At 47.4% G+C, this 13618-nt stretch overlaps 1 protein-coding gene across 2 annotated transcripts in view; it reads right to left on the bottom strand.

Moving 5' to 3' along the window:
* Positions 1-812: 812 nt before the first annotated feature.
* COLQ (collagen like tail subunit of asymmetric acetylcholinesterase) overlaps positions 813-13618 on the bottom strand; it is a 46105-nt gene continuing 33299 nt past the window's right edge. The window contains exons 13-17 of one of the 2 annotated variants that reach the window (XM_020987242.2): positions 11998-12137; positions 11555-11674; positions 10364-10484; positions 9516-9618; positions 813-3599 (exon numbers count right to left, since the gene is read on the bottom strand). In XM_020987242.2, the coding sequence (XP_020842901.1) occupies positions 3530-3599; positions 9516-9618; positions 10364-10484; positions 11555-11674; positions 11998-12137 (554 nt within the window). In that variant the 3' untranslated portion in view covers positions 813-3529. Of the gene's footprint in view, positions 3600-9515; positions 9619-10363; positions 10485-11554; positions 11675-11997; positions 12138-13618 lie in introns of those variants that run through there. The other variant, XM_020987243.2, reaches the window with a different exon arrangement.

Below are 13618 nucleotides of genomic sequence, written 5' to 3'. Positions count from 1 at the left end.
AAAAAACCCCACAAATGTGATAGAAATTAACAGTTCCATATACAAACCTTGCTGCTCTTTGTTTATGAAAATATTCACGTTTGTAAAATTTATGAAAAGGGAAAGAAGGGAACCAAAAAATTATGAGAGATTAGCTTGTTTGGCAAGCTCTGATGGACTTCAACAGGAGACACATTTTTAGATGATGGCACTAAGGATTCACACGGCCGGGGGCTGTAGGGGCCAGACGAGTCACACTGATGCATGTGATCTGTCTCCATCCCTACTCCCCAGCCTTCTGGTTCCAGTTCGCACCCAAGCCTTGACTGACCTGCGTGTCTGGGGGCTGAACAGCAGCATGAAGAGTGCTGGATTGGGAGTGGAGTCTGTCTCCAAGACCCTTCCTCTCTCTGGCCCCATTTCTTCTTTCTAATGGGGTACGAGTGTAACAATGCTCATACCACCTACCTCACAGAGTCATTAGGAGGAAGTGATAACAAGCCCGGACATTTGCAGAGCAAGCTAAGACTGCAAAGGGCTTTGTTGTTCACTTGGAATCTGGTTGAAACGCTGGGGGTGGGAACTATAGCGATTATTCTCTCCACTTTGCAAATAAGGAAACTGAAGTTAATAGCTACTAATAAGCAAAGGCAGCACTTGAACCCAGATCTTCTTGACTCCATCTCTGGTGTATCTAGTACACCAAAGCACTTTCACAAATGTGACTCACTGTCGCTGTGATTTTAGAACAATAACCAACACAGGCAGCCTAGGAGGACAAAGACTTGCTGTGTCTGACACGGAAGGAGAATAGAGACTAGGAAGGAGGAGACTGTATTTCAAAGACATGGATTTTATTGTGTGTAGGTTGTACAATATGGTCAATTCCAAAATCTATATGGTTGATATATTAAACGTATTACAAGATTACATAGCTAATAGGGAAAAGCACATGTGTTGGGCAGGATGTCATACAATGTACAAGTCAGCTCTCAAAAAATGTTTCCTCCCAGAGGAGGCCGGACTCCTTTGCTCCAGAGACATGGAAGAAGAGCCAGCAGCGGGGCAAGAAAACGGGTTTCCAGGGACATTCCTGGGCAGAGATGGAGCATCCAGTAATAGGCACGTGCTCACGGACCCCATGGCAGCAACGTGATTAGCAGCAGAAGCCATTTTACGGGGAAACAAAAACCCAGGACAGCAGACAGAGAGGATAGTTGTCCACGAGGAAGTCCTGCTGGGTCTACAGTGTGAATACTTCCATCCATCCATATCTCCCATAAAGGATTTACCCAACAGAACACACTGGGGGCTTTCCTCTGATTCATTCTCTGTCCAAGAGGGTAACAAAAACACAGATGTGTCATTAAATCATGATTTTAAAAAATCTCCATAGACCTGCCCACAGTTTCTGCGAATGCAGGTCTTGTCTGTGATCATTTAAGAAGATGGTCTTCATCACTTTGAAAAAGCGTGTGCTGCCCACATGGCCAAGGACTGGACAGCAGTCATGGGTAGCGTCAAAGGATGTTGGAGGTGGAAGGTCTTTGACGTCAACACGTTCACCCCATCACTTTACTGATGTAGAAAATGAGTCCGAGAGGTAGACAGGCTGACACAAAATTACCTAACTTGCTCTGTACCACCTTCTCCTTCCCACCCCCAGAAAATCTTTGCTCTGGCCATCTTCGTTTCCTGCCAAAGTGCTACATGCTGTCTAAAAAGAACTGAAATCTTTTTTTTTCTCCTTAAAAAAATAATTTCAAATCACCCATTTAAGATACTAGGAACCGACTTGTGCCAACACAGAAGGTCAATAAAAGGGATTTAAATCCAGACTGTTCCACTCCACCCCTCTGGCAGCGCTTAGCACCCGTGGAGGGGTCACAAGTCACGGAGAGCAAACGAACTGCCTTTATTCCTTCTGTGCCCTGGAATCCCCATGTCAGGGGTGTACGGCAATCCTTCCACTTGATGAAAGGGGAAAACGTTTTGTTCACTGACATGAGTCAGGGACTTTCTTGCCTGCGTCCAGTCTTCAGGGAGACGCTGACAGAGCAGTCCAGCCATGCTGATTGCAGCCCCAGCAGGGCATGTATTGGACATCTTCATTTGGGGTCCATGTCATAAAGTGGGATACCAATTGCACTGGCATGCAATCTACAGACATTCCTTGCCCTATTTGTGATGGATTTGCACGAAACATACAGAACATCCTCCTCCTGCACAGAATAAGCCATTTGGTAGTTCTAGTAAACAGAGACATCACTATTGTTAATGCTGTGGGGACCCTTCTTTACAGGACAGAACAAAGACCTCTCTAGACAGACTGACTGCAAGACGATTCACAGGCCTCTTGGACTCACATGTAGAGAAATCAGGAGCTCTCACCTGCAGATATGACAGTAAGACCCACACATGATTCACACACCTGGAGAGACATCATAAACAGCTCACTCAGGAAAGATGAGAAGCACAGAGACATTTTCGGTGGCAGAACCCTATCCAGTTAAGACTGGGCACCAGGTTTCCTGAAGGACTGAGAGACGGACTGCACCCAGGTGGGAAAACCACATCTGTGAACTTTATAAGAGAATGGTGTGTGTATGGGGGGGGTCACCAGGATTGGATCACGAAGCTCAGCTCAGAGAAATGGAACCAACAGAGAGAAAAGAAAGGCTGGGTGGGACACAGACGCAGACTCTCCCTTCAAGTCAGTGCCAGAAAAGGGACACCAGCCTCAGGAGAGTTCTTCCAGCTCGTCCAGAAAGCTCTCAGCAAGCCTCTGTTTTCATAGGGGTCAGAATGGGAACTGACCTTCCACCTCTTTTGAGGCTGGCTCTCTGTATGAGGTCTAAGGGAGACAGAGACTGCCCAGGCTGGGGCTGAACCAGCATGTCCCCAGGGAGGGATGGCTGCGTGCCCTCTGCAGTTTCACTACATTTCAAGAGCCTCCTGGGGCTGACCAGTGGCCAAGGGTCCCTTCCACAGTGGCACGGGAGAATCACTCCATCAGTTACTGGCATCTTTGGCACTTCCTGTCACTGATGCTGAAGTCTGTACTGCTGTGTGGTCCTGACCCTGCTCAAGGTCAGAAGACGAGAGAAGAGTGTGGTTGGGACCTCCATGCTGGGCTATACCAGAGACAGCCGAAAGCTGCAGATCAAAACTCAATTCAAACAACACCCCCAAAAGTCTGTGTACAGATAGCACTAAATTGAGGTATCATTGTCTTATCACATAGTTTTCTGAGATACAGAGACTAGTTGCCGTTTTCCAGTTCCTTTGCCTTTCCAGTTGGGCGGCAGACCAGCTCCCACAAGTGAGTCTATGAGATGCCATCTACATTTTGGATTAAGACAAGGATACAGTGGTCCGTTTTTTCTTCCAGTCAGAACTAATTAAGCATACATCTCCAATAGCCATCAGCAGCAAGATGGTTGGTTTTTGTTTTCTTCATGCAGAGACTGGGCATGACTATGCCAGTCTGAATTGGTGTCATGGCAGCTGCTGTCCATTCCACAGGGGATACTGCCCACCCCGCATCCCTTCATGTGAAATAGCGACATGGTGTGGAGTCAATGTAGCAGTGTGAAGTACATCTCAATTCCCCATAGGACCTGAGGTGAGAAAGAGAACCATGAGTCAGAAAGAATTCCATGGGTACCATGGGACCTTGGGATTTGAGAGATGGAAGGAACCTGAATGATCACAGCTGGTAGCATTAAGAGTTTTGCAAAGACCATCTCGCTTTATCCTCAGGACAACCATGGGAGGTAGGTGCTATTATTATCTCTATTTTACAGAGGAGGAAACTGAGAGATTGACTTGCCAGCACTACACAGCCTCCTAGCTGCAACGGGATTTGAACTCCCGGATCTGAGCCCAGCACTCTATGCACCAGACCACCTGGATACCTCCTTAGGGATCATCTAGTCCAAGTGCTCTTAACCCTTTTGGGTCCTGGACCCCTCTGGCAGTGTCCAGTGAACCCTATAGTCCCCTTCCAAATCCTGACTTCAAATGCATAAAATAAAATAAAATAAAATATGGAGGACTGCAAATGAAACCAATTACACTGAAATGCAGTTATCTAAATATTAAAAACAAGTTCACAGACTTCTCCCTCTTAGGAATCCATGGACCCCAAATTAAGGACCCCTGCTCTAGAGCAACATTCGCACACATTAAAATGAGGAAAAACCAGCCCAAATGGGGGGAGTCAGAGAACTGGGATCTGGACCTGAACTTTTAGATCTAGTGCTCATGAGACGGAGCCTCTCGAGAAGCTCCCTCTTGATAAAGGAATAGTTAGAACTAATCAATCAAAAACATTTATTAAGCACCTACTACATACCAGTCACTATGCTAAGTGCTAGGGATACAAAAAGAGGCAAAAGACAGTCCCTGCCCTCAAGGAGTTTACAATCTCACGGAAGCTCAGTCCATTATCCCAACCTTGGCTTCTCTTCATTCCCTCCTGTAGGTAATCAATCAGTCCAGCAAGTCCCGGTCCTCCTCCTTGGACTCCCCTCCCTCCTTGCTGCCTCGTTCCGCCGTTCATGCCTGCCAACTCGTAATCCTGGTTCACCCCCTAGCCGCTGAACAGCGCCAGAGGAGATGACACAGTCCACGGTGGACTCTTGTCTTGCTTCACTGCTCCCTTGTTCTCACAGTCCTTTTTTCCTTCTTTGGCTGACTTTCTATTGCACATCCACAATGGCCTTTCTAAATGTCTCTCTCTTCTGAGGCCCCCCAATTGCACCCCCAGCACTCCTGCAACAAAGGACCCTGGCTCCTGCCCTATAAGTACCCTAGTAAGTACCTGAGGCCCTGCACAGGACCTCCCTTGCCTCCCCTGCTCCCATCTGCCCCAAATTCTCTTCACCTTTGCCTTCTCTCTGTTGCTCCAGCCTCAGAAGAAGGGGCTCTTCTTTTTTAAAGGTATAAGGTTCGATTACAAAGTTAGCAGGTAAATACCTCTAACTTGCACCCTCGGTCCTATCTCATCTTCTGGGAGTTTGCCTCATTGATTATTCCATCTTTGTCATGTCTTCCATCTCTCCCTCTCTACTGAGGCCTTCCCAGATGCCTGACCACATGATGAGGTCTCCTCATCCTTAAAAACAGAAAACAAACAAAATCTTTCACTTGACCTAACCACCCCCTTAAGCCAAACTTACTGGCTCACTGCCAAACTCCTAGAGAAACATCATCGACCCTCACTGCTTCCATTTGCTCACTAGCCACCCACTTCTTCACCCCTTGCAGTCTGGCTTTTTACAGAAACCACTTCCAAATGTTACCAACAATCGTTCATTTCTCAATCCAGTGGCCTTTTCTCAGTCCTCATCCTTGATGACCTCTCCCCAGTTTTGGACATTGCTGACCACCCCCTCTTACCTTAGCTTTTAGGGGGCTAAGCTTTCTTTCTTTCTTTCTTTTTTTCTTATGTGAGGCAATTGGGATTAAGTGACTTGCCCAGAGTCACACAGCTAGCTGTTAAGTGTCTGAGGCCGGATTTGAACTCAGGTCCTCCTGAATCCAGGGCTAGTGCTCTATCTACTGCACCACCCACCTCCCCCTAGAGCAGTACTTTCTTGCTTCTCCTAAATACTTATGTGGCTATTCCTTCTCAGTCTCCTTTGCTGCATCACCCATCTCTTGCCCCCAAAACTATGTCATGAGCCATCTTCTCTATCTACTCTCCCTTCAGCTCCCATGGATTCAGTCATCCTTGGGCAGAGGATTTCCAAATATCCATCCATAATCTCTCTTAAACTCTCGTCCTGCATTTCCACCTGGATGTTCTGTTGGTACCTCAAACTCTACCTCTCCAAACTGAAAGCCACACCTTCCCCCTAAACCCGTGCTCTAGACTTCCCTGTTTCTGATGGCTGCACCCCTGTATTCGTGCTCACCAGGTTCACAACCTCGGAGTCCTCATTGCCCACAGAGCCGATCACTTTGCCACGTCTCGTGGATTTTACCTCCACGTGCATCACGTGCATCCTTTTTTCTCCACTCACATGACCGCCACCTACCTCAGACCCTCGTCACCACTCTCTTCCACACTGTAATAGTCCCTTTCTTGGTTTCCACAATTCTGGTCTCTGCCCTTATAAGGCACGAGTGATCCTCCTGAAACACACATTACTCCCTTGCTCAAATACCTTCAATGGCTCTCTGTGGCCTCTAGAATAAAAGACACGTTTCCTGGCCTGGAACGTCCAGTTCTTGACTCCTGGGTCCCTCTCTCCAGCCTCATGTTTTACACTCTACATTCCTGTCCACCTACATGATTTGCTTTCCCTGGACTGAGCATGCCGTCACCTCAGGCCTCCCTCAATTCCTACAGACCAATTCCCGTTTCTGTGACATACTCCTGCTCCTCTCTGCCTTTCGGGCTCCTTATTTTCCTTCCATGAAGCCTTCTCTGATATCCCCGAGGCTGGAGCCCTCTCCCACCTCAACCTTTCCTGATTTGTCCCAAGCCCCTGCCACCCTGTCTTGTACTGCGTTATGTACATACAGAGCACATGATCAGCTCCTGTCCAGCCCAGCAGAATGGGGCTCCTGGAGAGCAGACACAGTTTTGTTTCTGCCTTGGCATCTTTACTATCCAGCACAGCACCTTGCATAGAATGAGCACTTGATCAATGCTGGTGGATTTAGAGTTTGAAATGGAAAGGAATGGGATCCCAGCCTGGCCCAGTTTCCCACAATCCACCTGCAAGCTCCACAGTCTGGTTAATTAGTAGCTCCTGCTAGCTCGTCTTCCACAGAAATGACGGCTGACAGGAAACAGAAGGTCAGACTGGAGGAGGAATGCTGATGAGGGGACAAATGAGGCCAGTCAGCAATGAGGAGATGATGTGGCTCGCAGCCCCCTCAGGCTCCAGAGCCCAGCTCGGCTCCCCAGGATGGCAGCATTCCAGCAAAGGCCATGTGCTACCCTGAGAGAGCCAGGAGAGGCACCTTTCAAGAACATGGCGGCCATACTCAAGAGCTGGGTTACTGTGGGCAGGCCTTCACCCACAAAGTCAGCAATGTAACCTCCACAATCTCTGGGGTTACTCTGTTCTCATTCTATACAAACACTTCTTTCCTTGCCTCTGTGAGGTTGTGATATTTTTCTAGTGTAGAAAACCCAACGAATCTACCAAGGGAAAAAAAATGCACTGGGCCCTATTCTTCCACCTCTCCGAAAAAACACTGCATTCCCTTTATCAATGAAAAGCATTATTACCATTAGACTCCAAACTCCTTGACTAACGGTTTTTGCCTTTCTTTGTAGCCCTAGTGCTTAACACAGTGCCTGGCACACAGTAGGTGCTTAATAAAAGCTCATTAACTTGTTCATATGGAATGCTGAAAAGAATGTACCATTTAGTATAGCTACAGAATTTGAGGGTCTGGAAGTACCTTCAGGGATATCTATTGCAGCCCCTCCTTTTTCAGATAAGGTCACTGAGGCCCAGAGAATGCAACGCGATGCGTGGCTCCCCTCTACCGTGCTGCCTGTCTCAACTTCTCCACTGAAGTCCTACTGTGACCTTCTGATAGAAGATGGAGAACACTGGCTGTCCATGGGTCAGCCACTCCCTCTTTTTTTTCTCCTTATCACGCATCTCTGGCATAACATCCATTGGGTGCAACCTGCTTATACCTGCCACAAGCCCTTCACTGTCCTGGGGTAAGCTTGAAATATCACTCCTCTCCTCTATAACATTACCTTTTGTCCCCACTCTATGTATGTTAGGGGTGGCTCAGTGGAGAAAGCACTGGACCTGGAGTTAGGAAGTCATGAGTTCAAATCTGGCCTCAGACACTTATTAGTTATGTGACCTTGGGCAAGTAACTTAACCTCTGAATATCTCCATTTTCTCATCTGAAAAATGGGGATGACAATGGTACCTACCCTGCAGGGTTGCTGCGAGGATCAAAGGAGATAATAATTGTGAAGCACTCAGCACCATGCCTGACACATAGCTATGTAAATACTAGCTATTATTATAATTATGTAAGGCACTTTTCAAACCTCAAAGAACTCCATAAACACTAGTTCTTATTTTGTCTTTCATTAAGAATATAAACTTCCGGAGGGCAGGGACTGTTTCTGTCTCTCCATGTAGCCCCAGCTCTTTACATGGTGCCTGGCACATGGTAAAAGATACAGATGCATTTCACAGGTGTCAAGAGCCTTGGTGAGGAACTTCCTCTGCCAGGGCAGACTGGCACCTTTCTTTTGATTTAGAGTCTTCAAGAGTTCTCCCTCTAGAGCACTGAGAAGCTAGCAAGTGTTTGATCCAGGATTGTACTGCAAGGATATGTCCAGGGTACACTTGAACCTGGGCCTTTCCACCTCCTAGGCTGGTCTGCTCTCATTGGCACATAGTAAGCACTTAATAGTTGCTCAGTGATTGATTGATTCTTTACAAGCCATAGGCATTCCACGTTCATTTTAATCCGTTTCCCTTTTCAAATAAGCAAGCTGAGCTACAAAGGGAAGGATCTGCCAGAGATTATAGTTACTGGTGGCAGCAGGACTGGAATTCAGCTCTCCCAATTCCAGCCCATTTCCCTTTCCCTAGAGGACACTGCAGAGGGTGGGAACAGGACCCAAAGGGGCAGGAGAAGTAGCCGAACAGGGAATTGTCTCTGACAGAAATGTCAGCCCACGTGGCTCCTGGCTGAAGTAGGTTCTCTGCCGGACTTAAAGCCAGACTTTGGGGATGGTTTAATCAGGATGTCAGCCTGGACAGGGGTTACTGAACGGGCAGCCCAGAGGGCAGCAGTTTATGGATGGGAACGCTTTCAAAGAGCAGTTTGTGGCTGGATGGCCACCAAGAATGGCTTAATGCAAAGGCCAAACAGGGGCCCATGCGATCTTTTTTTTTTTTAATCTGTTTCTCTGTCTTGCTTGAGGCAAGATAATATCTTGTAAGTAATTGGGTCCTGCTAATTTTCATAAACACAGTCGATCTCTATTTAAAACCGTCTATTCCAGCCACCTAATTTGGAGCTACCAGGAAGAAGGACCATGGGAAAATATCTAATTTTCAGAAATGTGATCCCACCAAGGTGATGCAAGGACAGTGTCCCCTTCTTCTTCACATCCCCTTCAGCACTTACCACAGTGTCTTAGGTATGGTAAGCGCTCAGTAAGTATTTGTACAATTGAACCGGATCTGGTGCACTTGCTTTGTTCCACTGGACTCTCCTTTCCATTCATCCCTAACTTCCTTCTCCAAACCCCCGGTCCAGGAAGCACAATGTATTGAAGATCGGGGGGTGGGGTGAGAAGATGCTTGTCTCATGAAATAAAAAAGGGTGCCCCGGGGTTGCTTAGGAACAGACAGCTTTGTCCTCCCATTGGATCAAGGGTGATGCAAACTGCATCTTTGCTTCCCCCGCCCTCTCCCAGGAAGAAATAGCTTTTGCTTTCAAGTCATTGTAGCTCTCTGAGGACAGAAAAAAGCAGACTTGCTCAAACCCTTTCTGCATTTACTTAACAATGCATCGTTTATCCCTACCCGGGGAGATAGGTCTCACAAGTCAGATAGCCAAAGTCCCTTCCGTCACAGTCTTCCACACCTTCATGTCGATAACCATCTCCACAATATGCTCGATGACATCCTAGATGGACACAGGAAGGCAGGAACACTAAGGTTAAGGCTAATGGTGGAGACTGGCTTTGGATCATATATAAGTGCTTTATTTGTGAGGATGCTGTGGCTAAAAGGCCTTTCCCAGTTAGCAGGAAGCCTTGTGTAGTGAGATCCATCGATGGGCTATATTGACCATCAATCTCCATGTATGAAACTGAGAGACTGGGGCAAGTCAAGGGCCAGAGCCAACCAGTGTTCCAAGAGACCCTAGTAATTTGCAGGGGGATTCAGTAGTTTAAGCAGGTATAAGCTTTTAGAAGGGATAGTCCACTCATTTATTTGGGAAGGAAAGATCTAGCTTATAGACCACCCAGACCCTTATTTACTAGTCCCTCCCCTGCCTCTAGCCATTTCATTGCTCATCAGTGTCTCTACTGATGAAGAAAGTGGATAGAACTCAAACCAGCCTATTTGGAGGAGGCTCTGGCAAACACATTCTCCCCACCCCTTTAAAGAAAAGTCCATTTCCTAGCGATTAGATAAGACCCTTCATTTTACTCCTAAAAGCATCCGGAGATGCCAGCTCATGCTTCTAAGGAAAGGAGGCTAGTGCCCAAGCCCACTATTACATTGCACTGACCTCCCCTATACCTCTCCCTCTCTCTCTCTTACCCCTCCCCTTCCTGATATAACCTCTGAACTTGGAACTGCTCCCAATTAGGACTAGACTGGATCGTGCTTCTCCTCAGCCCAGTAACTGACCGATCACTTACTTATGCAGTCATCAGCCACCACGTTGTTGCCATCATCACATTCCTCTCCCGGCTGTAGGATCCCATCTCCACAAGAGTGGCCATCGTCTACAGGGTAATCCACAGGATAGAAAGGGGTAAGCTATCCAAACAAACACACAATAATTACCGGGAGGGGACAACAGATGCCCCGAGGAACAAGAAAGAAAACATTCGAGCTTGGAAATAAAGACACCGGAGGGAGGTCCAAGAGAAACCCTAGCAAGAGGGCAATGGGATTCCAGGCACCACTGAAAAGTCAACCCCATTCAGGGAGAAAAGCAGTTTTTCATTTGTTCCTTCTCTACAGACTCTCCATGAACTTTAGAGCCGAGGTTCTTAACCTGGTCTCCCTGAACTTGTTTCTGTTTTAATATTTTAATGGCTGTTTCAATATAATCAATTTCCTTTGTAATCTATGCATTTTGTTTTCTGCATTTAAAAACACGATTCTGAAAAGGGATCCGTAGGTTTCACTAGGCTGCCAGAGGAGCCCTGGGAACCAAAAAAGGCCAAGGATCCCTGGCTCAGAGGGAACGTGGTTAACTGGATCGAGAGGGATCGTGGACTCAGGAAGCCCGGGGTTCAGTTCCTGCCTCCAGTCTTCCCATCCTGGCTGTGTGAATGTGAGCCAATCATTTAAGCTCTCTGAGTTTCAGTTTCCTCATCTCTAAAACGGGTATGATATGGGGAGGAGCTGAGAGAGGGAGAGAATTTGGAACTGGAAGTAATATTGAATTAAAGGAAATTGAATGAGTATAATAATACCTCTATAGCAGGTACCTCCCAGGCTCATAGTGAGACTCAGAGAAGATCATAAACCTTGAAGCATTACATAAATGCTGCTGTTATTTCCAGGTGTTGGACAAGTGTGACCTCTACCACTGCATACAGGAAGCTAGTCTGGTGTTCAAGAGGTTGGTGTGGAGCTGGCAAACACGGCCTCTGGGAAACCTCCACCTTGAGCTCACCTATGGGCTTTTGTCCAACAATAGAGAGAAGTGGGGCAGTGTGCCAGACAGTGGGAGCCAAGGGCCTGCTTCCTGTCCTCAGGGGAGGGTCTGTGACTCTTTGGAGGAGCTGGGGAAGAACTCAACATGTGGCTGAGGCTTGGGATCTTCCGATATCTTTAAGGCTCTAAGAGTGGATTCTGAAATGGTCCCCCTGGAATACCTGGATGGGGAGCCAGCCAAGGTTGTCCTTGAAATAGAGAGCCCTCTGGTCTTTACGAAAAGCGATGGCGTTTCGGGTGTTCAGCCGCTCCAGCTCCTCACCATTGTTCACCACAAAAATCTGTCCAAAGAAGAGGTCAGTGAGGACTCCAACCAATGTTTCTCTAGAGCAGAGAGGAGATGGCGTGGATGGGGCAGTTGGTAAGGACACAAAATCCCTAGCCCCATGGCCTTTGACCAATGGATCCTAAGAGCTTTACCTGTGATTTCTTTTCCCTAGCCACTAAGATCTGAGTTTTCAATCTAAAAGTCCATAATGGATGAAGTGACTCATTTAGAAGGTTCTCCACTGGGGAAATCTGCTGAGGGGTGCCGAGGAGCCAACGTTAGAGGGTGTGACACACATTCACCATTAGCCACTGGCATCATACAAAGTAACCTTACCACAGGCACTCTGGGGTAGTTGGGTCCACGCAAATAGTCCTCATATGACGGGTTATTCATATTCATGGAGGATTTACAAAGACATCTCCCCGGAGGCCCAGGAGGTCCTCTTTCCCCTTTGGGTCCAGTTATAGATTGTCCTGGGAAATGAAACACCAGACCACCATGTTTTATGGCAAAAGCCCAAAAAGCCAGTTCCTAGAAAAGGAGCACTGCATTGTTAACAGAATGGTTAATGACAGCTGGCACTGATACACATGCTACCTCATGTGATCCTTACAACAACTCTAAGGAGGAAGGCATTATTGGCTCCATTTGACAAATGAGGAAACTGAGGCAAAAAGAGGTAAAGTGATTTGCCCAGGGTCACACAACTAGTAAATGCCTGAGGCTGGACTTGAACTCAGGTCTTCTTGACTCTAGGCTCAGTACTCTATCCACTTTGCCACCCAGCTGCCAATAGTTATAAAGGAAGGAATCTTGGAGGCTGGAGAGTTCAGAATGAACCTGAAGGAGAGTGACTTTAAACACTGCTCTTAATTTTTAAATGTCTAGAAAAATGAAAGGTAGTATGGTGCAGTGGGTAGTGTTGGCCAGCCTGGAAGCCAGGAAAACTTTTGTTTAAATTTCACCTCTGACACATGCTGGCTGCGGTGTCCCAGGCACTTCACTGCACCCCAGTGTTCAGGGCTTCTTAAACTTTTTCCACTCGAGACCCCTTTTTACCTTTCAGCAGCATGCACTGGCATCGCATGGCCTGATGGCATGCACAGTGCAAACTGCACATGCTTTGTGTTCCAAACCACGGCTGCAGTGAAGTTACGTGATGTAACACTGGCAAGCCCTGCCAGATGCACCTCAGATTCATTATGCGTTTGCTTTTGAACTAATTTTTGATGGCTGTGCATTCAGAAACCTCTCACTGTTGCCAATTTTTCTTGACCCCATTTGAAGTATCCCTGAGTCCTATGTGGCCCCACCCACATCTGCACTGTGCAGGAGAGGGGGCACTGGTATCGCTCCACCATCAGGCCATCTCTGCATCTGGACTGTTTGCACTCTCCAGGTAAGATCTCGGTTCAGCACTTTTTATGATCCAGGAGGAATGAGCCACACTAATTCTGACCTCATTATAAATGAAAACTAGAGGACAGAATGAGAGGCAGCCACGTGTCGTTGGGGCGACCAGGAGGTGGTAAAATCCAAATGCAACAAGAAGCATTACATGAAACCCATGTCCACCTCTTTGCTGGAAAATGAGCATGAGGATCACCATGAAGCTGTTGCTAGTGCATGGGCTGCCAAGGATGAAGAATTCGGAAGTGTGCTGGGGCAAGGCATTGTGGGTGCAAAGACCAAAACAAAGCCATCTCCATCCTTAGGGACCTTCCACTCCACTGGAGGGATACCTTATGCACACAGATAAGTCATTTCAGGAGGGAGAAAGCACTAACAAGGGGGCACTCTGGGAAGCCTTCCTGTGTGGGGAGACGCCTGAACGGGGCTTAAAGGAAATGGAGAGGAGCTGGGGAAGCCTACAGAAGCTTGGGGAGCGGAGGTAGCAAGCTGGGTCCAGGAGACAGCCAGGTCCTCTCTCATCACGGCCAGCAGTCAAGGCTTC

This window comes from Phascolarctos cinereus, unplaced genomic scaffold (assembly GCF_003287225.1).
Source record: "Phascolarctos cinereus isolate Bilbo 61053 unplaced genomic scaffold, phaCin_HiC Scaffold_1;HRSCAF=81, whole genome shotgun sequence".
In the NCBI taxonomy this organism is placed as follows: domain Eukaryota; kingdom Metazoa; phylum Chordata; class Mammalia; order Diprotodontia; family Phascolarctidae; genus Phascolarctos; species Phascolarctos cinereus.
The sequence above is the reverse complement of the archived record's forward strand: the minus strand, read 5'-3'. Positions and strand labels throughout refer to the sequence as shown.